The sequence below is a fragment of a genome, unplaced genomic scaffold, assembly GCF_019419815.1.
Source record: "Pyrus x bretschneideri cultivar Hongxiangsu unplaced genomic scaffold, Pyrus_bretschneideri_v1 Contig7, whole genome shotgun sequence".
In the NCBI taxonomy this organism is placed as follows: Eukaryota; Viridiplantae; Streptophyta; class Magnoliopsida; order Rosales; family Rosaceae; genus Pyrus; species Pyrus x bretschneideri.
The window spans coordinates 1,685,344-1,711,239 of record NW_025999809.1 but is presented as its reverse complement, the minus strand read 5'-3'; the positions used below and the strand labels follow the sequence as shown (position 1 = coordinate 1,711,239).

Sequence of the window (25,896 nt, the reverse complement as noted above, 5' to 3'; positions counted from 1 at the left end):
GACATTCCGTCTCGAAAAATGATTGACATAGTTTAATTTAAGTAACCATATTAATTCAATTAAAATAATAAATTATGTTTGGCCTTATGACCCTTTGGCTCCCTCGGTTGTAGATGGTTTTTTGTCACAGGGCAATGTTTAGCCTATGTTGCCCCTCTGGTTGGAGATGGTAAGAAAAATAGCCCAACACTGTTCATTAAAATATTAATTTCTTGAAGGGCTATATCGTCAAAGAGAGCCTCTTGGTCCTCCTTCAGTTGGAGATGGCCTAAGGTCTTGCAGATGTTGGGAAGAAAGAGCAAAAAATAAACAAGAAAAACAGACTTTTGTTGTTCTCAGATTTTAGGCTAGTTTTTGAGTTATTTTTTAATTCAAGTTTCACAAAACATCCTTACCAAACAAGTTTTTAAGTTGAGAATTAAGAAACAATTTTTGAGTTAAAACCCTTGAACTCAAGTAGAATACCAAACAGTTTTTTTTTTTCGGAGGTTTAATAAAATCTCTTATTGCTATTCACTTTTAATCATAAAGATATTTTTGGTGGGAAATGTTTATTAATGGACCAAACTTTATTCTTTATTTATTTTTATCTCATTATATCATTTATTATGGCGGATTCTACACTGATGTTTACATTTTTATCTGATGCTTGAATTATTGTACGTAACTTTGCATGGTGCTATTGTGAAATATTTTTCACTCTATTGCATTATTGTTCTACTTTTTCGTCTTCTACTACTAATAACATATCATAGTTAAATTAAAATATTCCTCCAATGCTAACATTTGGGTTCCATGATGCCTCAAAATGTGTTATAGCGTAGGAGTCTATCTCTAGGGTGATATAGAGGAGTGTCTGAAAGATTCTTCGTCCATTATGGCTATGTGCCTTAACTCTTCCTTATGCATATATTTGCACCAATTTGGAGGACTATTGATAAAACTAAAACAATTTTTTTTTTCTTCAGACCTCTAAGTAATCTTATGCTATTTACTTAAACTTAATTGGGATCATTTCTAATTGGGAACTATGGTTAATAAAAATCTTATCGAGATAACCAAAATCTAATAGCAATAACAGGAAAAGAGGGACGAGCTTCTTCATTGCTGCCGCAAAAACTCATCTTCAACATGCTAGTGGACTAGGTGAATCCTTCAGAAAACAAACGTCCATGAACACCATAGCTGTGCACCTACAAGCACGCCTAGGACAAGCCTATGCATTGGTTCATCCAATGCCACCCCTTGCTAATATCCAACTCAATTCCAAAGGCAACCGAGGGAAGAAATCTGCTACCAAGGTTAATTTCGACAAGCTTATGTGTAGTACCCGCATCCCCAAAAGTACTTGCATTCCCACAGACAAGCATGTCGAAGAAAAACAACTCACAAATTCCCACCCCCTCTCTCGAGTTTGGGGGTCACATTAAAATCTTCATGCTTGAGCTAAAACGTATCGTTCTCACTCCCAAGCATGTCGAAAAAAATCCACCCAAAGATTTCTCCCCCCGCACCCATGTTGGCGGTGACGGTGGTGTTGGAGCACCACTGTCGCCGACACCCATGAGCGAGAATGCCCCAAGATCAACACACAACATGTGATGGGTGTGGCGAGCTTGTCATCTCTAAGGCGATGGGTGCTGGGCCTGCTAGCTGCTTGGTATGCCTAGCAGGCTTGTCAAGCAGGGAGCACCCACCCCACTATATAAGTTGGATGAGTTGTAAACTACTCAATTTTAAGCTGTAACATCAAACTCTTTTTTGTTTGAAATGATTGATCCAACAAATGTTGGATTAGTGTAATTGAAAGAAAGAAAGCAAGACTTTCACAACGGAAAAGACTTTTTCAAGGATGCCTAGTCTTTTTTCTTTAGTAGAAGTCGGGAAGTTTAATTATTGGATCAACGCATGTTATGCACCGGCGTTTGATGTTAGAGCTTAACCAATGTGTAGTTTACTACTCATCCAACATTATTGGATTAAATACTTCCACCAAGCACATCATACGGATTTCAACCAATCGCGCAAACGGTTTCACTGGATATACTTTTCAGAAAAGGAAACAAACATTATTGAAAACTGGGTAGTTGAATCTTTGACTAAAGTGATGGACATTTTCATAAATGTTCAACATATGTAATTCATCAAAACTTCAACTCCAATCCCTTCCCGTAAATTGTGTGTAGATATAGTGCTAGTTTAGAGCCTAAGAAACACACACAAAAAGATGGAAGAGAAACAAAGAGAGTTGACTTGGGAAGAGGCAGAGGAACATGCCAAGGTGGACGTGTGGAAACATTTGTTGAAATCGCGGTGGTAAAATGTGGCATTGGGCTCGGAAGCTGAAGCAGTTGATGGCCATGGAAGCCCCATGACACTCTTAGAGCTCTCATCTGCTCTAAGTTGTGATCCTTCTCACCTTTACCGCCTCATGAGGGCACTAGTCCACCGCAAAATATTCAAAGACCTAAACACAACCCAAAAAGGCTCCAGTGGTTACGCACAAACACCTTGGTCTCGCCGGCTACTAAAATCCGGAGAAATTAGCATGGCAGCACCGATCTTGATGGGGAGTAATCCAGTAATGATGGCACCATTGCTAGGCCTAAGTGCCCGAATTCAAGGAGCCACTAGCAATCCAGCGTTTGAGGAAGTACAAGGACCTATGGAGCTTCGGCACAACCAATCCTGATCACAGCAAGCTTTTCAATGATGCAATGACTTGTGACGCAAAGGCGGTTGTGCCTGCGGAGATCAAAAGTTGCAAAGGGCTTGAGACAATAGTGGATGTTGGCGGGGCATTAACTTTGATCTTTCGCATGTTGTCTCTGTTTCTCCAGAGTGCAATCGCGTGGAGAATGTAGCAGGTGACATGTTTGACTGTGTTCCAAAGGCCGATGCTGTGATCACGAAGGTTTGTTTTAAAAATGGCTGACAAGCATTTATATTTTCATTTGTGACCATTAACCATATGTTAATTAATTCATGAACTTTCACTATATATAGTGTGGTTCTTGTAGCATTTCTCCGTAATTATCTTGCTATAAGTTTTCTTGCTCAACGAGATAACGATTAAGGCTGTGATCTGATCGATTGTATTTCCATGACCGCTAGGGGGTTCTCCATGATTGGGGAGACGACAACTGCATTCGTATCCTAAAGAAGTGTCCGGAAGCTGTTCCTAAGGACACTGGGAAGGTTATAATCATAGATGCCGTTATCGACGAAAAGATGAGAAAGAAGACAAGAAGCTAGCAAATGTGAAATTGATGTTAGATGTGGTGATGATCGTCGACACTAAGAAAGGCAAAGAAAGGAGCTTGGAGGAATGGGAATATATTCTTGGGGGGGCTGACTTTACTGGACACACTATCACACATGTTCATGCTATCCAATATTTTGGTATTCAAGCATTTTCTTAAATTTAGACCGCACAAAGTTAGGAATTTAAGGGCTGTTTGATTACCATTTCGTTTTTAGTTGGAAGCCAAAAACTGAAAGCTAAATTTTTTTAGGTTTCAAAATTTGACTTGGTTTTGGTGTTCAGTTTTCACTTTTTTAAAAATTAAAAAAGGAAATGGTTTTAAAACGTGCCCTTAGCATCCCAGTAGGCATGTTTGCTTTGTGTAGTCTGCTTCTAGTCTTTGAACGGTTGGCAATAAGATTAGTGAAATGTGTTGTGGCTGATATATAACTTCCTATGCCATTAAGGATATTGTTGGGAAACAAAATGCTTTTAAGCAACCAAGTTTTGTGTTTCAATGTCCTTACGATGCTGAGTTGATGGATTGAAGCTTTAGTAAGAGTAGGGGCAAGGAGAAGCATAAGAGAGGTTTCCGCAGTTTAGTAATGATTTTTTAAATTCTCTAATGTGGATTTCACTCTCAACAATGAGCACGTACGAGAGAGAAGCCGGCCGGCCGGCGAGGTCAAATCAATATTTTGTTTAGATGAGCGGTTGAAGCAGGCTCCTTTACATCATTTATTACTGTTCAGTTGGCATCTTTATACAAACTCCTTACTGGACTGCAGTCCACAAAGGGATCTTCATTTGTGAATAAGATACAGTAGCAAAAGACATAAGTCTTCAACTATTATTTTACTGAACTCCCAAAACATCTGCCTTAGCATCTGTATCTTTTGGTGTTTGATCTTAATTAGCTAATTGCGAATATTAATCTACACTAATACAGTATTGGATCGAACCTTCAACGTTAAAGCACTCGTTTATCTAGTACCATTCAATAGAGGGTGTTGAATTTGGAAGAACAAGAAGAAGAACATGCCAAGGCGGAAAATAGCTGAAGCAATTGAAAACCATGGAAGCCCTATGACACTAAGTTGAGGTTCCAACCGAAAACCAACTAACAATATGTGTAGTCCAACTCCTTATAATCACATACAAAGTCCCCTTCTTTCTCCAGTGCGATTCATTCTTAACATATACTTGATCAAAATAAAAGTTTGAGAAGAAAATATTGATAGTCAAATAAAAACTTCATGAGGAAATGAACGAAGTACTCAAAACATTATTAATTCCTCGTATAGTTTATTTCGCTATAGGATTAGAGATTACCTCCTGTAGCAGCTGGCAATAGATGATGCTTAATACACGAATAGTTAAAGAAGGCCCTGTTTTTAGTGAGAGACGCTTGATTGATTCGGGTAACTCTGATTATGATCCTCTGGGGTTTCTTGCAGTAGCACTGCATCTGCATTCGAAAACATGGGCTGTTAAATCCATTTGGATAAATGAAACTGGAAAGGAAGTTCAAGGCGGCTGATTAAACGAATTACATAAGATGTTTTGGTTGGGAATATGTTTATACACCAAATCTGGAGAAATGAATGAAGCTGTCGACGAATTCTTATGCGTTTTTATTTTCCTCAAAATAAGGACCCTAGGTGAGCATCACTAGAAATTAATACCGGTTACAAGAGGTAGCCTGTTACCTAATATTGATTGAAGCATCAAACCCAGACAGATTGGCCGTAGACGTCAAGGCTGCCGTCCTCTTGTGCACCTTGTCCATTATTTCCTTGAAAACGTTCTTCAAATTCGATGAAATGTGCCAGCATAACGCCCCTGCTGCTTTCGTACATGTGATGGATCGATGTTGCAAAAAAAATGGGTATAACAAGCTGCCACCCGCATCTTTTATCTCCATTCTAGTATATGCACAAGTTCATCCCAAACACCAAGTGCCGTGAGGAAGAAGCATTGTTTTTTTGAGAAAATGATCACCAAAAGCTTGGATTTCCCGACTGCTTCCACAAGGGAAGACGCAATTCCACCTCCTACCTCATGACTTGTGTTGGTGAGAATATTATCTTGAAGTAACAAGAAGCCTGAAGATGGCCAATAAATGTTTTTGCGGGTGCCCTCACTCTGAAAGTGAGAAAGACATCATCTTTTGCTCAAGGAGGGTTAACAGCAAAAGCAGCCATATGTAGTTATAAGGGAACTTATTTACCACACCCATGCTTACTTTTGACCTTTGTGTTGAACAAATCCAAGGAGATTCAAGTAGCATAAATAAAGTGTGATGTGTAGAACGAGAAAAGATCTGAGGGAATCATTTCCCTACTTGTAATTACCTGCAATTCGATAAGTAAAAACATGCAAGTTAATGTGCTGCTGGGGTGTAGCTATATTCGAAATGAGAAATGATGGACAATGCGGAAAAATATGGACGGAATATTGTCGAATTTAATGCTAGTTGAATCGTTTAGCAACACTAAGAAAAACCAATACCGTGAGGAAAGAAGCTCTCCTGCTTTATCTTCTGTTTTTTCCCCTTTGCATTCTATTGCTAAGAAACCGTCTCAGTTGAATGCTCTTTTTTATTTTTCTTCCTGTAGTGCCTCAAAGTAATGCAAGGATGCTCATAGAATAGCTTAGTACCTGTTCCAAATAAAAAACATGTAAGTGTCTTTCACATAGAACGTAGCATGCTAGTCTGTTCGTAAGAATTTAAATTCAATTGCAATTCTCAACTATGTATATATGTGTAAAGGGCATTAAAGCTGAACTTTGAATAAATCAATCTTTCTTTCTTTTAAATTCTTACGTTGGAGAGCCGAAAGCTTGCAACAAAGAAGACCAAACAAGCAAGAACTTTGGCTGCCACAGCTTTTTCACTGCAATTTAACATGTTTGATCTTGCACTAACAGTTTTTTTTTCTTTTCATTGTCTGTGGAAGTACATCGTCTTCTTGTTCCTCATATGAGCTAAACATTTCACTTCCACTTGCATCAAACTCTTCACGCAGTCTCTTATAAATGTTTGTCGGGGGACTAAAAAGCATGTTGTCATTTTTCAGTTCAATTCTTCGGAGAGCTAGGAGACGCTGGATTGATTCGGGTAACTTTTTAACAGCCGTTCAATGTAACCAAAGATACTGCAGATTTAGCATAGGCTCCAAGATTTCAGGAAAGTATTCAAATTTAGAGCAACCAGTGAGATCAAGTTCCTTAAGATATTTCAACTTAGAAATGCTCGAAGGGAGAGTCAGAAGACTGTTGCAATTTTTCAGTTCAATTCTTCGGAGAGCAAAGAGATGCTCGATTGATTCGGGTAACTTTTTTACAGCCGTTCCATTTAAGCAAAGATACTTCAGATTTCCCATAGGCTCCAAGATTTCATAGTTCAGATTTCCCAAGATTTCATAGTTCAGATTTCCCATAGGCTCCAAGATTTCAGGAAAGTATTCAAATTTAGAGCTACCAGCGAGATCAAGTTCTACAAGATATTTCAACTTAAAAATGCTCGCTGGGAGAGTCAGAAGACTGTTGCAATTTTTCAGTTCAATTCTAAAGAGACAAACCAGATGCTCGATAGATTCGGGTAACCCTTTAACAGCTGTTCCATTTAACCGAAGATACGTCAGAGTTGTCATAGGCTCTAAGATTTCAGGAAAGTATTCAAATTTAGAGCTACCAGCGAGATCAAGTTCTACAAGACATTTCAACTTAAAAATGCTCGCTGGGAGAGTCAGAAGACTCTTGCAATTTTTGAGTTGAATTCTTTGGAGACCAAAGAGACGCTCGATTGACGAGGGTAACTCTTTAACAGCCGTTCCATTTAAGCAAAGATACTTCAGATTTCCCATAGGCTCCAAGATTTCAGGAAAGTATTCAAATTTAGAGCTACCAGCGAGATCAAGTTCTACAAGATATTTCAACTTAAAAATGCTCGCTGGGAGAGTCAGAAGACTCTTGCAATTTTTTAGTTCAATTCTTCGGAGATCAAAGAGACGCTCGATAGATTCGGGTAACTCCTCAACAGCCGTTCCATTTAACCTAAGATGCTCCACATTTCCCTTAGGCTCCAAGATTTCTGGAAAGTCTTTAAATTTAGAGCAAACAGTGGGATCAAGATCCACAGGATATTTCAACTTAAAAATGCCTGCTGGGACACTCAGAAGCCTGTTGCAATTTTTCAGTTGAATTATTTGGAGACCAAAGAGACGCTCGATTGATGAGGGTAACTCTTTAACAGCCGTTCCATTTAAGCAAAGATACTTCAGATTTCCCATAGGCTCCAAGATTTCAGGAAAGTCTTCAAATTGAGAGCTACCAGTGAGATCAAGTTCCACAAGATATTTCAACTTAAAAATGCTTGCCGGGAGACTCAAAAGCCTGTTGCAATTTTTCAGTTCAAGTCTTCGGAGGCAAAAGAGATGCTCGATTGATTCGGGTAACACCTCAACATCCGTTCCGTTTAACAGAAGATAGTTCAGATTTCCCATAGGCTCCAAGATTTCTGGAAAGTCTTTAAATTTAGAGATACCAGTGAGATCAAGTTCCCCAAGATATTTCAACTTAAAAATGCTCGCTGGGAGACTCTGAAGCTTGTTGCAATTTTTCAGTTCAATTTTTCGGAGACCGAAGAGACGCTCGATTGATTCTGGTAAATCTTTAACAGCCGTTCCATTTAACCAAAGATACTTCAGATTAACCATAGGCTCCAAGATTTCTGGAAAGTCTTTAAATTGAGAGCTACCAGTGAGATCAAGTTCCCCAAGATATTTCAACTTAAAAATGCTTGCTGGGAGACTCAGAAGCCTGTTGCAACTTTTCAGTTCAATTCTTTGGAGACCAAAGAGACGCTCGATTGATGAGGGTAACTCTTTAACAGCCGTTCCATTTAACCAAAGATACTTCAGATTTCTCCTAGGCTCCAAAATGTCTGGAAAGTCTTCAAACTTAGAGCTACCGGTGAGATTAAGGTCCCCAAGATATTTCAACCTAAAAATGCTGGCTGGGAGACTCCGAAGCCTGTTGCAATTTTTCAGTTCAATTCTTCGGAGACCAAAGAGATGCTCGACTGATTCGGGTAACTCTTTAACAGCCGTTCCATTTAACCAAAGGTACTTCAGATAACCCATAGGCTTCAAAATTTCTGGAAAGTCTTCAAATTTAGAGCAACCAGTGAGATCAAGTTCCTCGAGCGATTTCAACTCACAAATGCTTGTTGGGATACTTAGAAGCCTATTGCAATTTTTCAGTTCAATTCTTCGGAGACCAAAGAGACTCTCAATTGATGAGGGTAATGTTTCTATTTTTGCCCCCACCATCACTAACACCACTAGATTTCGGGGGAGCTCCCAAAACTTGGCAAGAGATAAGCATCCCTGTAAACCAAAACCAAGCGGTAGTTTCATCTTACAATTGTTGCTTGGAAGATTCTCAAGGTATTTACACCATTGAATATTCAAGTACGAGATCTTTTCGTTATTCCAAACTGATGAAGGCAAGTCCCGTATAGCAGTCTTTGATAAATCCAAGTATTCAATGTTTTCTGGCATATCTGGAAGATATTTGAGACTCGAGCATTCTCCAAGGTCAAGATGAGTAAGTCTGTCAAGACATTGTAAAGACGAAGGTATTTTAACCAAACTTCTACAACCAAATAGATTTATATGCTCTATTTTTCGACTTTGAGAGAGATCTGGAACTTTGATCAGTTTATCGGAGCGATGAAGATCCATCACTTTTAAGTTCCTAAGATTCTGTAACAAATTAGGGAGAAATTATAAGACTTAAGGACTTAGCCAGGAAAAGTTTCCAAGCTACAAAGTTTATACAAGAAAGTAATAAGTATATATACCTGGCCTTTATTCCAAAGTTGCTCAAGTTTGCAGCGGCCCATTCGAATCTCAACAAGATTTTCTGGAGAAAATTTTGCTGGTAAACATTTCAAAGGATATTCCTCCCAGCAAAGATATCTAAGAGGATTGGGAAGAGAAACTTTAAATTTGCAGTACTTCCCAAAGCTAGAATCCTTGACAGTAAGTAATCTTAGATTGGACATCTTTTTGAAGTCTGCAAAATCCAAGTGTTGCTGTCCATTCTTAGACCCGTTAAAGATTATTGCTTGAACCGTTTCAGTTCCCTGTAGACATTCAAGAGCAAAGTATAAATGTGAATATATGCAATATGCAATAAAATTTAATCAGAACTACATTTGTATGATATGTATCTGACTAGTTCATTATAAATGAGCTTTTCATATACGAGTGTCATTTTATAGAAAACTTAAGAACTTATATATATTTATGTTCGGAAGAAACCGATGCATTTGGCTCTTACAGTATTATTTTTCAATACGTGATAAATATCCTCAGCAACAAACAACCTACTGCGTCTTCCAGGCTCCTCAATACATTGTTCATGAACAATTGCCCTACCCATTTCTTGTACCAAATCATGCATCTCCAAACAGTTCCATTTTGAAATTGATATCAGAGACTTATCAATCAGAACTTTAATTCCACCCTCAAAGAACCCACGAACATCTAACATTTGTTTTGCACAATCTAGTGTCGTCCCTTTATAGAAACATGCAATATCAAGAAATATCTCCCTTGCATTTCGTTCTAATCCCTCGTAACTTAGTCTCAACATGTTCTCAATTTCTTTGTTGGGAAATTTTTTCAACTCATTCCATTGATGTTCCCAGTCTTTACTGTTGTTGCAGTGAAGGAATAAGGAACCCAAAATCTTGAGAGCTAATGGCATCCCTCCGGCATAATCTACCACCGTCCCTAACAACTCTGCACAACGTGATTCAGCACATTTATCTTTGAAAGCATGCAAATGAAAGAGCTCAAGAGATTCTTCCCAACTTAATCCCTTAACCTCATATATCTTGTCAACATTTCTCTTAAGTAGGCGCTTATCTCTAGTTGTTATAATGATTTGACTTCCGGGGCCAAACTGAACATGATCACCAAGTAGAAGTTCTAACTGCCTCGAAGCATTCACATCATCTAGAACAATGAGGGCCCTTGTACGGCTGAGCCTTTCTCGAACAGAAGTTGATCCTATAGTTGGAGTGCTGATCTCAAGATCCTTTTCCTTTAATATCTCACGAATTAGCACATTTCGCAAGTAGTTCAGTCCATGTTTTTCTGACTCCTCCCTAACATTTGCAAGGAAACAAGAAGCTTCAAATTTAGAAGAGAGTTGGTGATATAAAGCATCTGCAAGAGTTGTCTTTCCAATACCACCCATGCCCCAAATACCAACAGTACAAACATCTGGGGAATCAATGCACAATAACAATTCTATTTGCTTAATTTTCTTTTCAATTCCAACCAGGCCCTTCAAATCACTTGATGATATTCGATTCAATTTCGTCAAAATATCTTCAACAACTTTTTCAATGAAATTGGCCTCCGTCCTAGCAAATGTGAATATCAACAACAAAAAATATTAATAAGTGTGCCTTAACGAACCTTTTTGATAAAAATGGTTGGTAGAAATTGGTTCAAGTTGCAGAGTTAGTTACCCTGTTTTGTTTGAATAAACAAACCCGGACAGATTGGCGGCTTCCTTCAGAGCATCTCTCCACTTGCACACCTTCGTCACTCCCTCCACACTGTCCTTGAAACGTTCTTCGTGTTGAACAAATGCATCTTCATAACTCCCCTGCTGTTTTCGTATATGTGATGGGTCGATGTTGTAGAAAATTGGTATAACAACTTGTCCATTTTTTTTCTTGCAATCCAGTATATGCACAATTTCATCCAAACACCATGTGGAAGAAGCATAGTTTTCCGAGAAAATGATTACCGAAAGCTTTGATTTCTCAATTGCTTTTAGAAGGGCAGGTGCAATTTGATCTCCTCTCTCAAGGGTGTCGTCTATGTAGGTATTGATCTTCTTCCTACATAAAGCAGCATAAAGATGGCTGGTAAAAGTATTGCGGGTGTCCTCGCCTCTGAAACTAAGAAACACATCATACTTCAAAGCATAAGGGGAGATAGCAGCATCCGACGAAGAAGCAGCCATATTCATAGCCTGAAAACCCACAAGTCAAAAGTACCGATTAAATCTCCTAGGCTAAACTTATGGCCTCATTTCGTATAGATTGGATTGGAAAGGATAAGCAACTATTTTCAAGGTATGTTGAAGGTAGAAAACTTATCCATTCCAATCATCCCCACAATCATAGGATTAAGGAGGATAAGTTTCCTTCTAACCCCCTCAAAATGGAACATCATTCTGGTAACCCAAATCATTCTCCTCTACCTTCGGTATACCTTAAATTTAGAAGGTTAGTAATTCAAATTCAATCTTAGACACAAAACGAAGCATATGTGTATGAGTTTTCATAGCCTTCAAATCCACATACATATTCATATAACATGCAAATTAACGATCGTTTTACAAAAGAGATGTAATAGAGATTAGGACTAATTACTATATACAGTAAGTAATAAGATAGAAATAGTACAACCTATGATATTGGTTTAACAGAGAATCGTCAAAAAAGAAGTTGCAGAGAGAGAGAGAGAGAGATTAATTGCCTGATCAGGAAATATAAATATTAAGAGATAAATCATAAACTCAGAAGCAAGATTACCTTACGTATTAGGAAGCAACAGATTGGAGCAGTTGCAGATTCCAGATGCTGGCTAGATCAGGTTTTAGCAATTCTATCCGCATGGTTGACTATACGCACGAACAGTCCAGGTCTTTACCCAATCGTTCTGCTAATAAATTTTGGGGCTTTTAGATCTAGTCCAAATAGAGTGTTTTTAGGAATGAGTCTAGTTACCTAATTATATGTTTTTATTTCTTTTATACTTATTTTATATTTTTTAAAAATATTAAAAATCAATTAAAATCTTCTAATATTATGCATTTTCCAACTCCAAAAATATATATTTAATATCTTATAATAAAAAAACTAATATACTAACATAAATTTATCCGTAAAATATTCTACCCTAACTCAAATAACAAATATATGAATGTATATAATACCTATACGTGATACATGAAACCTAATTAAAAGGTAGAAAAAACATAACATACCTACAAGCAAGACATGTTAATCTCTGATAGGTAGATTATAAAAAAAGAATATGTCATATGGGTAGATAAATATGATTAACCTGTGATATAGGTTGATTATAAAAATTAAAATTAAAATCTATAAATGGGGTTTAAAGCAGGAGGAAGAACAAGAAATAACAAAAAGTTAAATAAAAAGAAATAAGCAAAGAGATAATTAGAAAGAAATTTGATTTTTATAATAAATCTTATCATTAAACAGATAACTATTGATAATTAAATAATTAAATATAACAAATTGGACTTATTTTAATAAACTGGACTGTTCCTACTATTGGCTCAAAAAATTGGACTTATATCAAGTTTCCCCATAAATTTTCAAGCCTTTGTATTGCCCATAATTTCATTTTGTGATTGAAAAAAAAACCAAATTATCCCTTCACCATCTTATAGTCAATATGGAGGGTTTTGTTAATAGATAGATACTAGTTAAAAGTATCTCCAAAGATAAGTAAAAAAAAGTACACATCAACAATAACAGTAAAAAAGAAAGTATTAATGTTTTTTAATCAAAATACCAATTCTTATTTAACATGATGTGGATTGACAGCAAAAGTGGTTGCTGCCAAATTTGACACCAACTTCAAATTTATGTTAGTGATTAATAGATGTTCTTTATCATTTTCATTAGTATTTTTTGTTCTAAAAATACTTATCAGGTGGAGAACAAAATTTAAATCCTTTGAAGATGCTTCTAAGTAATGATACAAATAGGAGGTATGAATAACATTTTTGTTTTAAAAACTAAAAGGGGGAAATCGTTTTAAAACGTGCCCTTGGTTTCTCAAATAAGTGTAGTGTAATATTGTATTTTCAAGTTTCCCGTCCCAGCAGGCATGTTTGCCTTGTGTAGTCTGCTTGTAGTCTTAGAATGGTTGGCAATCAAATTAGTGAAACATGTTGTGGCTGATATGTAACTTTCTTTGGCAATAAGCATACTTTTGGGAACCCTAATTCTTTGAGTTTTAAGATATACCTACCTGTAACCTTCAAATTAAACAACCAAGTTTCGTGTTTCAATGTCCTTAACGAGGCTGAACCGATGGATAGAAACTTTCGTAAGAGTAGGGACAAGTAAGAAGAGGCAAAAGAGAGGTTTCTACAATTTGATAATGATTTTAATTTTCTGATGTGGGATTCACTTTCAACCATGAGCATGTAAAAGAGAGAGGGCCGGCTGGCTAGCTAGGTCAAATCAATGTTTTGTTGGAAAATATTAGTATTTAAATTTATTTTAATGAATCGTATTTTCGGCCTAGCCCATTAATATTAGGGTTTCGTTTCCTTGCTTATTAGGGTCAAGTGTTATATATATATATATGGTACTTTGTAACTCTATTGAATAACAAGTTAGTCGCGATGTAATCTCTTGGGGTTTTGTAACCATTTTGGCATTCTTGTTTATTTAATAATATTCTTATTATTTTGTAGTTTTGCTCGTGATGTACTTTGATACAACAGCGAAAGACGAGGCTTTAGCTAATATTTTACTAAACTCCCAAAACATCTGCCTTAGCACCTATATCTTTTGGTGTTAGATCTTAATTAACTGTGGTTTTTTTAACTTTAATACTTCAAGAATATTGAAATTTAAAATAAACCTGGTGTTAAATTACATATCGATTATAATCCCTTGATGTGTCCTTAATTCAAAATAATTAATGTGCATTTTATTTAATGTCTCCCATTAAATAGTTAAATTTATTAATATACAAATTTTAATTTATTTTTTTTTTCCAAAAAAGAGGTTTTTAATTTATTAATTTTATTTAACATTCTTCAAACTTGAAAGACTCAATTAATGTACCTAAATGTTAGTATCGAAATGTGTGTACCCAAATGTATTATATTGAACTAATGTATTTAAATGTTAGTACCGAAATGTATGTACCGAAATATATGCACTGAAACGTATTATATTAAATTAATGTACCTAAATGTGTGTACCAAAATGCATGCACCGAAATGTGTTATATTGAATTAATGTATCTAAATGTTTATATCGAAATGTATATACCGAAATGTGTGTACCTAAATCTATGCATCGAAATGTATTATAATGAATTTAACGTACCTAAATGAAGAAGACAAAGTACATCGAAATACATTGTATAACAAAAATTAGTTTATCTAAGTGTTTACAACAAAATATATTACGATAAATGGAATGAAAATGAAAATTATAATGAAATAAAATTAATACATTAAAAATTAGGAAGAAAAAGAGAAATAATTAATAAATAAAAATATAATTAATAAATCAGGTAGGTGTAACATTCCACATCGCCCAGGGGAACGGATCTTGTAAGCCTTATATGTATATTCCCATCTTTACCTAGCACGAGGCCTTTTGGGAGCTCATTGGCTTCGGGTTCTATCAGAACTCCGAAGTTAAGCGAGTTCGCGCGAGAGCAATCCTAAGATGGGTGACCTACTAGGAAGTTATCGTGTGAGTTCCTAAAAACAAAACCATGAGGGCGTGGTTGGGGCCTAAAGCAGACCATATCATGCTATGGTGGAGTCGAGCTTGAGATGTGGTGGGGGCCCGGGCCGGGATGTGACAATTTGGTATCAAAGTCAATCCCTGGCCGGCAGCGTGCTAACAAGGACGCTGGGCCCCTAAAAGGGGTGGATTGTAACATCCCACATCGCCAAGGGGAATGGATCATATAAGCTTTATATGTATATTCTCATCTCTATCTAGCACGAGGCCTTTTGGGAGCTCACTAGCTTCGGGTTCCATCGAAACTCCGAAGTTAAGCGAGTTCGCACAAGAGCAATCCTAGGATAAGTGATTCACTGGGAAATTCTCGTGTGAGTTCTCAGAAACAAAACCGTGAGAGCGTGGTCGAGGCCCAAAGCGGATAATATCATGCTACGGTGGAGTCAAGCCTAGGATGTGACACAAGGGACTGAAATTAGATTTTGATCTTACTCATATTTTAATCTAAAAGTCATCTTTGCCAAGGATTAAAATGAAGTTTTCTATTAAGAATATTAGTTTACACTAATACAGTATTGGCTCAGACCTTCAACCTCAAACCAATCATTTATCAAGTACCATTTGATAAAATACTTTATCGAAAAAAGTTGAGATGCATAAGCAAGGCCAAACCTTTAATAAATTATACTGGAACTAATCTCTTCACACAAATTATTTATACTGCTAATTAAGATCCTAAGAGACCCTCTCTCACACACACACAGAGATGAAGGATTAAGATGGAGTTCATTTTGGAAGAGGTAGAAGAAGAACATGCCAAGGTGGAGATATTGAAATATATGTTCGGATTTGTTGAAATCGCGGTAGTAAGTTGCGCCATTAAGCTTGGAATACCTGAAGCAATTGAAAACCATAGAAGCCCTTGACACTCTTATAGCTATCATATGCTTTAGGATGTGATCCTTCTCTCCTTTACCATGTTATGAAGGCACTAGTCCACCTCAAAATATTCAAAGAAAAATCAACAATCTAATCAGGCCCCAAAGGTTATGCACAACACCTTTGTCTCACCGGCTACTTAAATCCAGAGAAAAAAGCATGGCGGCACTAATCTTGCTGGAGAATAGTCTGGCAATGTGGTCACCATGGCTCAACATAAGTACCCAAATTTGAGGTGATATAAGCAATATCGGGTTTGACGAAGTACATGGTGGGGACATATGTGTTGAAGTTGTTTGGATTTCCAAGCCGTTAAAGTTAGGTTCCTTGTTTTTAGGTTTGCTTCAAGTAGTGATTAATAATCCCTATTCTTAAAGGACAAGTTGTTTAGTTGATCTTAATCTCTAGTCCTGTACCACTTAAATAGGACTATTAGTACGTGGGCTGCATTGCTTTATTTTCAGTTTCCTTTGTAAGGCTATTTATTGCCATTAGTATTCTTGAATTCAATAACAGAAATTCTTCCAACTATTGAGTACAATTTAGACTTTTATCACAAGTTTTATCAAGTGTTCATTCTCTGTTCTAACATCTGGTATCAGAGCCCCATCACGGGTCCTGATCAAAAGTTTGAAGCTTCGCAACTAGTTTTGTCGTGAAGCAGCAACACCATGGCCACTGAAAGCAGCTTTGTGCAAACTGCGATCCCACGATTCTATGGACACTATGATCACTGAAGCATGCTCATGGAGAATTTCTTGCGCTCCAAATAATATTGGAGTTTGGTGAAGACTAGGATCCTTATAGCAACAGAAGGGACGGATCTCACTAATGCACAGAAGAAGACAATGGATGATCAAAGGCTGAAAGATTTGAAGGCAAAGAACTATCTGTTCCAGGCCATTGATCGTTCAATTTTGGAGACAATTCTGAAGAAAGACACTACAAAAGATATATGGGACTCTTTGAAGCAAAAGTACCAAGGGACAACACGAGTTAAGCGTGCACAGCTACAAGCTCTTCGCAAAGAGTTTGAGGTACTCCACATGAAAGTCGGTGAATCAGTGAATGAGTATTTTGCACGAACCCTCACCATTGCCAACAAGATAAGGATCCACGGAGAGCAGATGAGAGATGTCGTGGTCATTGAAAGGATCATGCTGTCTATGACACCTAAATATGATTATGTGGTGTGTTCTATTGAAGAGTCTAATGACTTGGATATCTTGTCCATTAATGAACTTCAAAGTAGTTTGCTAGTACATGAACAAAGGATGGGAAGACATGTTGTGCAAGAACAAGTGCTGAATGTGACTCATGACAATCATCCAAGAGGAAGAGGCAAACATGGTGGTTATAGGAAAAGAAAGAGGAAGGGGTAGGTATATGTTTGAAAAATCTACGCTAGAGTGTTACAACTGCCATGAGCTAAGGCATTTTCAGTGGGAATGTCCAGAGAAAGGTCAAGATTCAAAAGTCAATTACGCAGAGACTAAAGAATAGATGTTGTTGATGGCTTACCTGGATGTCAAAGAGGCTGGCAGAGATGAATTGTGGTTTCTAGACTCAAGTTGCAGCAATCACATGTATGGCAAAAAGGAGATCTTTTCGAAGTTTAATGACAACTTCAGGGAATCTGTGAAGCTGGATAACAACTCGAGGTTGCCTGTGCAAGGGAAAGGGAATATACGTATAGAGGTGAATGGAATCATGCAAGTAATCACTGACGTGCTCTATGTGCCAGACCTCAAAAATAATTTACTTAGTATTGGACAGCTACAAGAAAAAGGTCTGGCAATTATCATGCAACATGACAAGTGCAAAGTATTTCATCCTGATCGGGGTTTGATTATGGAGACAATAATGGTAGGCAACAAAATGTTCATTATCTTGGCTCGTTCACAACTTCGGGAGCAAGGATGCCTCATCTCCTTGACAGAAGACCAACCACAACTTTGGCATCGCAGATACAGACACTTAAGCTGGAGTGTCTGAAAATTCTTCAACAAAAGAAAATGGTGAAAGGATTACCAAAGCTTAAGGCTCATGTGAAGGTATGTGAAGATTGCTTGGTAGGGAAACAACAAAGAAACCCATTTCCAAAGGAAAGCACATGCAGGGCATCAATAATCATTCAGCTCGTGCATGTTGATATATGTGGACCAATAAGTCCTATGTCAAACAACAAGAAAAGGTACATCATTACCTTTATGAATGATTGTAATAGAAAGATATGGGTGTATTTTTTTGGTAGAAAAATCAGAAGCCTTCGCTACCTTTAAGAGTTACAAGGCTAGGGTTGAAAAAGAAACTGGTGCAGGTATAAGAAGCTTACATATAGATCGTGGGGGTGAGTTTACATCACAGGAGTTCACAACTTTATGCAATATACATGGCATTCAAAGGCAGCTAATAGCGATTGTGAAGAGGAAGAATCAAACTATTATGAATATGATTCAAAGCATGCTTTCAAAGAAGAAAATCCCAAGGAATTTTTGGCAAGAAGCAGTCAATTGGACCATTCATATACTCATCAAACCATCAGTGGAACACTTTAGGGTTTTTGGATGCTTGTCACATGTTCATATTCCTAACAATAAGAGCGTTAAGCTCAATAGCAAGAGTTCAAAATGCATATTACTTGGAGTCAGTGAAGAATCCAAGGCCTATAAACCATTTGATCCACTATCTCAAAACATAGTTGTAAGTCGGGATGTGGTCTTTGAAGAAGACAAAGTTTGGGACTGGGGTGAGAAACACAAGGAGGCGATCATGGCTGATCTTGAATGGACCAAAGATGAGAAAGAGGATGCAGGAGATGATGCAGATGTGGACCTTACCGAAGAAGAAGCATTAGACAGTGAAGAATCAGATAAAAACAACCACCCGTCAGAAGGAGATTCCTCTTATGACTCACCAAATGAAGTCACTTCCATTGACAAACAAGTTAGAAGACAGCCAGCATGGATGAGAGATTATGTGTGTGGAGAATGCTTTTCTGAAGATGAAGACATGGCTCATTTAGCTTTGCTTGTTGACAGTGATCCCATCACTTATGAAGAAGCTGAGAAGCGTGCAAAGTGGAAGAAAGCTATGAATTCAGAAATTGAATCCATAGAAAGAAACAACACGTGGGAGTTGATCGAGCTACCATCAGGAGGGAAAATGATTGGAGTTAAATGGGTTTACAAAACAAAGATTAATGAGAATGGTGAAGTGGACAAATACAAGGCTCGCTTGGTTGCAAAAGGGTACAGTTAGCAATATGGAGTGGATTATGTTGAAGTATTTGCACCTGTAGCTCGTTTGGACACAGTTCGAGTTATACTTTCACTTGCAGCCTAGAAAAGTTGGTCAGTTTATCAGCTAGATGTCAAGTTAGCGTTCTTACATGGAGAATTAAGTGAGGAAGTGTTTGTTGCACAACCTCTGGGTTATGGAAAAAAAAAGAAGGGGAATAACAGAAAGTATACAAGCTTAAGAAGGCCTTATATGGGCTTAAACAAACTCCTCAAGCTTGGTATAGTCGTATAAAGTCTTACTTTATTAAGGAGAGGTTCGAGAAGTGCCTACATGAACACACTTTGTTCGTTAAAACAATGGATGAAGGTAAGCTGTTAATTGTATGTCCTATGTTGATGATCTTATTTTTATTGGAAATGATGAGTATATTCAAAGTTTAAGCATTCTATGATGATTGAATTTGATATGACTGATCTTGGAAGGATGAGTTATTTTCTTGGGATGAAAGTGGTGAAAAGGTTAGAAGGTATTTATGTTGGCCAACGAAAATATGCTCAGGAAGTATTGGAAAGGTTCAACATGGATCAATGCAATCCAGTGCATAATCCTGCTATTCCTAGTTTTAAGCTGACGAAGGATGAGGATGGGGTCATGGTTGACAACACTATGTATAAACAGATCGTGGGGAGTCTTATGTACCTGACTGCCACACGACCTGACATTATGTTTGTTGTGAGTTTAATTAGCAGGTATATGGAACGTCCCACTGAACTCCATCTACAGGCAGCAAATAGGGTACTAAGGTATTTGAAGGGCATAATTGATTTTGGGTTGTTCTACAAGAAGGGAGGAAATGAAGATCTCATTGGTTACACGGATAATGATTATGCTGGTGATCAAGACAACATGAAGAGTTCTTCAGGGTATGTTTTTATGCTGAGTTCAGGAGTAGTCTCATGGTCTTCGAAGAAATAACCTGTGGTCACATTATCCACCACTGAAGCTGAATTCATTGATGCAGCTTCAAGTGCGTGTCAAGCAATATGGTTAAGAAGGATTTTACAGCAGCTCAGTCATAAACAACGCAAATCCACGTTGGTTTTCTGTGATAATAGTTCTGCAATAAAGCTCTCAAAGAACTAAGGATAGAGTCGTGGAATTGGCTCAGTAATGTATGGTTGCAGTAAACATATAGATGTTTGTTTCCACTTTCTTCGTGATCTCACTAAGGATAGAATCGTGGATTGGCTCAGTGTTCTACTCAGGAGCAAGTTGTAGACATAATGACAAAGCCTTTGAAGTTGGACGTGTTCCAAAAGTTGCGGGAGTTAATGGGTGTTTGTTTACCTTCAAGTATAAACTGATTGTTGTTAGTATTCAGTTTAAGGGAGGATGTTGAAGTTGTTAGGATTTCCTAGCCGTTAGAGTTAGGCTCCTTGTTTTTAGGTATGCTTCAAGTAGTGGTTAATAATCCCTATTCTTGAGGGACAAGTTGTTTAGTTGATTTTAATCTCTAGTCGTGTACCACATAAATAGGACTGTTCGTACGTGGGCTGCATTGCTTTATTTTTAGTTTCCTTTGTAAGGCTATTTATTGCCAATCGTATTCTTGAATTCAATAACGGAAATTCTCCCAGCTATTGAGTACAATTTAGACTTTTATCACGAGTTTTATCAAGTGTTCATTCTCGGTTCTAACAATATGGAGCTTTTGCTCGGCCAATCCTGATCACGGCAAGCTTTTCGATGATGCAATGGCCTGTGGTGCAAAGATGGTTGTGCTTGCAGTGATTGAAAGTTGTCCAGAGGTATTACAAAGGGATTGAGACAATAGTAGACGTAGGTGGGGGTAATGGGACTACGCTGCGGTTACTAGTCAAGGCCTGTCCTTGGATTTGAGGCATTAACTTTGATCTTCGTCATGTTGTCTCTCTTGCTCCAGAGTGCGATCGCGTTGAGAATGTTGGAGGTGACTTTTTCGATCGTACGTATACCAAATGCTGATGCTGCAATTATCATGGTTAGTACATATGAAATCAAGAAAACTAAGGGTTGATGTGCAATTAAACTTTGGCTATCCATTATTCCTTTAAGTTTATTGTCTTTCTCTAAGTTTTCTTTCACAACAAGATACGCACGTCATGATAAAAGGGTGCGATATTATCATTTTTTTTGTGATACGCAGTGGGTTCTTCATGACTGGGGTGACAATGAGTGCATTCGTATCCTTAAGAAGTGACGATAAGTCCAATCTGTTATTCAAGCGTTTCCTTAAATTTTTGGAGGATAAAATGTTAAGGATGCCGGACTTGTATTCTCAAACAAATATTTCATCGAAGTGAATTTTCAAATTGTTGTGTCCCTGTGTTCATTTTTCTGTTGCAGGATTGTAAAAATTGTCAAGTTAATTACGTACTTGGCTTTTCGCCTCAACAGACATTAGGTATCCTTTCAACAGAAGGAAAATAATATTTAATTGTACGACTTTCGCTTTGTCATCTGGCTTGTAGTATTTGGATTGTTTTGGCAAAATAATATTGAATTGTGTGATGTGTTGTCAAGAAAGAAGAAGAAAACCTCGTCCCACACCGGCAAAGTGCAGAAAGTAGAGTTGCTCACGCAACATAAAATGGAGCCAACGGCGGTGGTCTATGACTTCTGTGCGCTTGGGGCAATGATGCAGCTAATGAGGTTCTAACCGAGGCGCATCTATTGCTGGTTGAAAATTATTTCCTAACCCTCTCTTGGGTTGAGGTTCAGTCTTGTGCTCTTGAGAATTTTTTAAAGGGTTAACTCTTTGATTAGACCCTACAATTTTTGAGAATTTTTTGAAGGGTTAACTCTTTGATTAGACCCTACAATTTTTAGTTGAAAAAAATTTATATTCCAACTATTTACTTGAGTTATTTCTCATCTAACGGCAATGTGTTTCTTAGAACATGCAAACCTAATAATCAAAACCTTTTATTTTATTTATGTGGATGTGTTAAATAAATCGAGAGTTATGATGCCAAAAATTCTCATAATTAATCGTCAATTTATTTTATTCATATAAATGATTAAACATTAGAGAATGATAAAGAGAATAAACAGTTAAGATTTCAATGTTTGTGCAATAAAAGAACGTCCCATCATCATTAACTAATTAATGGTTTTTTGCAATGTAAGGAACCAAATATCGTCTTTTCAGTAGTATATAAAGTTAAATAATAATGTTTCCAAGTAAATCGACCAAAATTCATATCATAATAATTCTCAAGCAAATAACAGTTTTGCAGTTGCAGCTTAAAATAAATACCATAACAGATTGCTAGTATAACCTACAAATTTAAGTCCAGAAAGAGTTAAATACCATACTATGTATGCATTCAACAGCTGGTTTTTAAGTGTCTCAAAACTACATAAAAATATACGTTCGTCAATACACATTCTTTCGCATATTTTTCAATCGGTACTTTTCGCATAATGTATATTAACCAAAATTTTCACCATACTATTTTGCAACATTGCCCGAATGAAACGCGAAAGAAAAATGAACATCAAAACCAATAAATAGCCAAAATGTGCTCATCTAATCGACAAAAACAGCGGGAAGAAACAGAGAACTGAATCATCACTTAAGTTTCTTCGAGTCCTTGGAGGTTTCCTCCAACTGTGCGAAAACTGGAGAAAATCTGTGGTCGCGGATGAGCAAAACTAAGACGTACGTGTTCACAGCTAAGAATATGATGCTTGCCATCCAGAGCTGAAGAAAGACATTTTGTCCTTTGAACTCAAGCATATAACCCCAAAACAACCAATGAAGTTGACCGCCTACCCACAATGCGATGCACGATAGGCCTTTCCATTTAAGCTTCATGTTGCTCCAAGCAAGAACCAGCGGCAAGAGACAAAAGAACCACACAAAGTATTGTGCAGTCATTACCTGTCAACAATGAGCAGAAGTAATTTAGATTCAGTCGGGAAAACAAAATTATATAAGAAACCATATGTTTGAAAGTACACTATTGCACGCTAGCGAAAAAAAAAAGAGAAAAGTCCAGTATTGAAGCAGAGGTTTTTGATGAGAATAACCACTAGGAATGCAACATCGAAAGTAATCAGGTACGTTAAACATTTACTAATCCAGCAATTTATATATGAGAAAATAGTAATAAAGAGAAAAACCTTGTTGAAAGCCACGAATGCCACTGTCTGTACTAAGCAGCAGAATGGAAGGTCTTTGGCGAAACTAAAAACAAGAACAACCTGGACTATCAACTGAGGCAAAAATGAGACGAGTTTCTCCAATATCGAAAGTTTACGGTGGTACTGAAGGTAGATGTGATAAAAGTAAATGGAAAAATTGTGCCTTGGATCAGTACGGGTAAGATGATACAACAGTGCTTCATACAGGAAATCCCACCCATACAGATGATAGAATAAACCAGTGAAAAGGAAGAATACGGCCGCAGATATAAAGGAGAAAAGTATCCTTTCTCGTGTTAATGCACTTTTCAAAAGAAACCATGGGCAAAGAAGCTGAGTGAGTCTTGTAACAGAACTGCTTTGAGGTGAATCTTGCCGACGATTCCAATATTGAAGTCTAGGCTTCTGACCAGGTCGAAACACATGCGGATCCAGAATCACAAGGATAGGGAGTGCATAGATAATGGGGTAGATTCTGAAGTGGACAACAAGCCCATACCAAAATGCAGCTTGTAACACACGTCCTGTCATGAAGAAAAAAAACAGTTATGGGCAGAAGCGATAACAACCGTTCAAAAAATTTAGTTTGACTAACGCTTCTTATAGCAGAATGCTATGCCTACTTGGGTTTTCATAGAGAGATCATGCTCACAAAATGCACAGGATTTTTTGAATCCGAGAAACATTTGGGAATATTGAAATCATAATTCTATTATCAAAAAAAGGAAAACAACAAAGACAGTGCCATGTTTGTTGGTATCTAGCACAGTCACCTCAAAGAGAATGAATCATGAGAAGCTCGAACATCATTACAGAAAACACGAGAAATAGAAGCGCATTGCTAGTTTGATAAATGCAATACACAGAAGATACTCTCACCGGATCGAAAGAAACATAAAAGAACCTTACATCCAATAATGCTTCCCTTTCTGTAATCTCTGCTGAGGTTTATACAAGTACATAATTTCACTTTCATAAAAAGCATTCGATTTGATTCATATTAAGATAATTCAGAGATATGACTCATTTATTACTGACATAATTAGTGGCAGTAAATATCAGACAAAGAAAGAAACTTACACCGTTCATAAGACATATGAAGACCCAAAGAACCAAAGCACAAACAATTGGCTCACAATTCCCGCGAGTCCCAATCGTAAAAGTAAACGGATTAAAGAGCCAAACAATCACAGAAATCATGCTCAATTTCTCCGGCACCCCGCGAAGCTTCAGAATGATCCTTATAAACAAACCCACAAGCAAATCTACATAATTTGCACAACACAAGTTACAAAAGTTCAATAAAACACAAAGGGAAAAGAAAGCGCAATTTATATACGGGTTATTATCTGTTTAGTATCTGCAGTTCTATTTTCCATTAAAAGTCTGTGACCAGTTCTATTTGCGCATATTTCCGAATAAAAAACAAAGTACCTGCAGCAGAGAAGATGAATTTGCCCCAAGAGCGATGGAGAATGGAATTGGGTAGGAGCAGAAAGGCGAGCAGAGGAGAGTATCTGTAAGTGGATCTCTGAAATGGGGATTTACCAGACGCCATTAGAGAAGCTGCGTCCGAGAAGACTATGTAATCGATGTCTGTGTACCTCACCTCCATGTGGGCATCCTGCCACTCTCCGTACAGGATTAAAACCACCCTCAGCACCGCCGAGACGATGAGGAGCGCACGGAATTGTATGGGCGCCATTGGGGATTGGAGGGGACGGAGATCCGAGGAGGAGGGAGAGGAAAGTGGTGAAAGGGGTCGAAGTTGTTTAAGTGAGCAGTGTAGTAAATAAATGCCACATTTCTATACCGGTCAGTTTACTAATTCGTAATTAGAGTACGATGGATTAAATTAAGAAGAAATTGAATTGAGAAGGAGATGAAATGAGGTGGAATTAGAATTAGAATCATGTTGAAGTTGTTTACTAAATTATCTGGAATCAGAATAAAAATGATATTAATTACATAAAAGTTGTTTACTCACTCACATGAATCAGAATTGAAACTTATTTGATTACTAAACTGCCCTTGTTCGAAATAATATTTTTATATGCTAGTTAATGGTTAATGGTTAATTTTGATAACCACATATGCTCATAAAATCCAATTAGCTACATGAAAACATAACTATTTAGCAAAATAAATAACTAACAAATTTATTAAAAATATAAAATAACATTAAAAAAACCCCAAAAAATAGAAAACTGTGATGCCATCTTACCCCCCCCCCCCCCCAACATCCCCAAACCCAGCTCCTCGCCACCTATCACAACCCTCCCCACCCCCTATTCTTAGATGACCATGCGGACATGCCACACATTTTCCCCTCCCTTTGTGAGTTCATGCATGGGTTTTGGATAGTCTGCGGCAAAGGGGCAAGGAGAAAGGGGTCAGGATTTCATCGGAGTTGAAGCTCCTCTGTTAGGAAATGTTGGGATTGGGGAGAAGAGAGATGGGTCTATAGACTGTTCATGGAACTGAGGAGGTGAAATTGTGAGGTGTATTTGGGTTTACCAAAAAAGTATGAGGATAGTATTGGTAGAAAACTTGGATCCCTTATGAATCTATTTCCAGGAACTCAATTCCCACCTCCCAGATCGAGAATCCATTTCCGGATGTTTAAGGAATTGTATTCCGGATTTTGGGTGGGTCCCACCTGAATGTTGATTCCCTACGGTTTGGTAAACACTGGAATGACTTGGAGTTCGTGCAA

At 37.4% G+C, this 25,896-nt stretch overlaps 2 protein-coding genes, 1 long non-coding RNA gene, 1 other non-coding gene and 2 pseudogenes across 5 annotated transcripts; 3 read left to right on the top strand and 3 right to left on the bottom strand.

Moving 5' to 3' along the window:
- The first annotated feature begins 1,929 nt into the window (after positions 1–1,929).
- LOC103940042 lies at positions 1,930–3,521 on the top strand (annotated as a pseudogene).
- An 816-nt stretch (positions 3,522–4,337) lies between these two features.
- On the bottom strand, positions 4,338–6,349 carry LOC125468251. Its single transcript, XR_007254273.1, has 4 exons — positions 6,072–6,349; positions 5,756–5,905; positions 4,954–5,598; positions 4,338–4,712 (listed from the first exon to the last, which is right to left on the bottom strand). It is a non-coding gene; the product is annotated as an uncharacterized LOC125468251 (long non-coding RNA).
- Positions 6,350–6,384: 35 nt separating this feature from the next.
- LOC103939498 (disease resistance protein RPV1) lies at positions 6,385–12,024 on the bottom strand. The gene is made up of 5 exons (XM_018645480.2): positions 11,879–12,024; positions 10,797–11,308; positions 9,596–10,688; positions 9,114–9,398; positions 6,385–9,015 (listed from the first exon to the last, which is right to left on the bottom strand). The coding sequence occupies exons 2-5, from the start codon at positions 11,303–11,305 to the stop codon at positions 6,385–6,387; spliced, it is 4,518 nt and encodes a 1,505-aa protein (XP_018500996.2). The 5' UTR covers positions 11,306–11,308; positions 11,879–12,024.
- Positions 12,025–15,589: 3,565 nt separating this feature from the next.
- LOC103940053 lies at positions 15,590–21,231 on the top strand (annotated as a pseudogene).
- A 417-nt stretch (positions 21,232–21,648) lies between these two features.
- LOC125472626 lies at positions 21,649–21,800 on the top strand. Its single transcript, XR_007254543.1, has one exon. It is a non-coding gene; the product is annotated as a U4 spliceosomal RNA (small nuclear RNA).
- A 533-nt stretch (positions 21,801–22,333) lies between these two features.
- LOC103939507 (GPI mannosyltransferase 1) lies at positions 22,334–24,969 on the bottom strand. 2 transcript variants are annotated; one of them, XM_048574288.1, is made up of 4 exons: positions 24,615–24,968; positions 24,263–24,445; positions 23,160–23,704; positions 22,334–22,917 (listed from the first exon to the last, which is right to left on the bottom strand). In XM_048574288.1, the coding sequence occupies exons 1-4, from the start codon at positions 24,883–24,885 to the stop codon at positions 22,606–22,608; spliced, it is 1,311 nt and encodes a 436-aa protein (XP_048430245.1). In that variant the 5' UTR covers positions 24,886–24,968; the 3' UTR covers positions 22,334–22,605. The 2 variants fall into 2 exon arrangements, with proteins under 2 accessions (XP_048430245.1, XP_048430246.1); XM_048574289.1 differs by lacking the exon at positions 24,263–24,445 and having other exon boundaries at positions 24,615–24,969.
- Between the last annotated feature and the right edge of the window lie 927 nt (positions 24,970–25,896).

Excerpts from the sequence above, each read along its gene's own strand:
- LOC103939498 (XM_018645480.2), bottom strand. The coding sequence starts at position 11,305 with ATGAATATGGCTGCTTCTTCGTCGGATGCTGCTATCTCCCCTTATGCT. Across the intron at positions 10,689-10,796 it reads GTTTATTCAAACAAAACAGG|GACGGAGGCCAATTTCATTG; the intron begins GTAACTAACTCT and ends CACATTTGCTAG. Across the intron at positions 9,016-9,113 it reads AACTTTGGAATAAAGGCCAG|AATCTTAGGAACTTAAAAGT; the intron begins GTATATATACTT and ends AATTTGTTACAG.
- LOC103939507 (XM_048574288.1), bottom strand. The coding sequence starts at position 24,885 with ATGGCGCCCATACAATTCCGTGCGCTCCTCATCGTCTCGGCGGTGCTG. Across the intron at positions 23,705-24,262 it reads CTTCATATGTCTTATGAACG|GACGTGTGTTACAAGCTGCA; the intron begins GTGTAAGTTTCT and ends TCTTCATGACAG. Across the intron at positions 22,918-23,159 it reads CATTCGTGGCTTTCAACAAG|GTAATGACTGCACAATACTT; the intron begins GTTTTTCTCTTT and ends CATTGTTGACAG.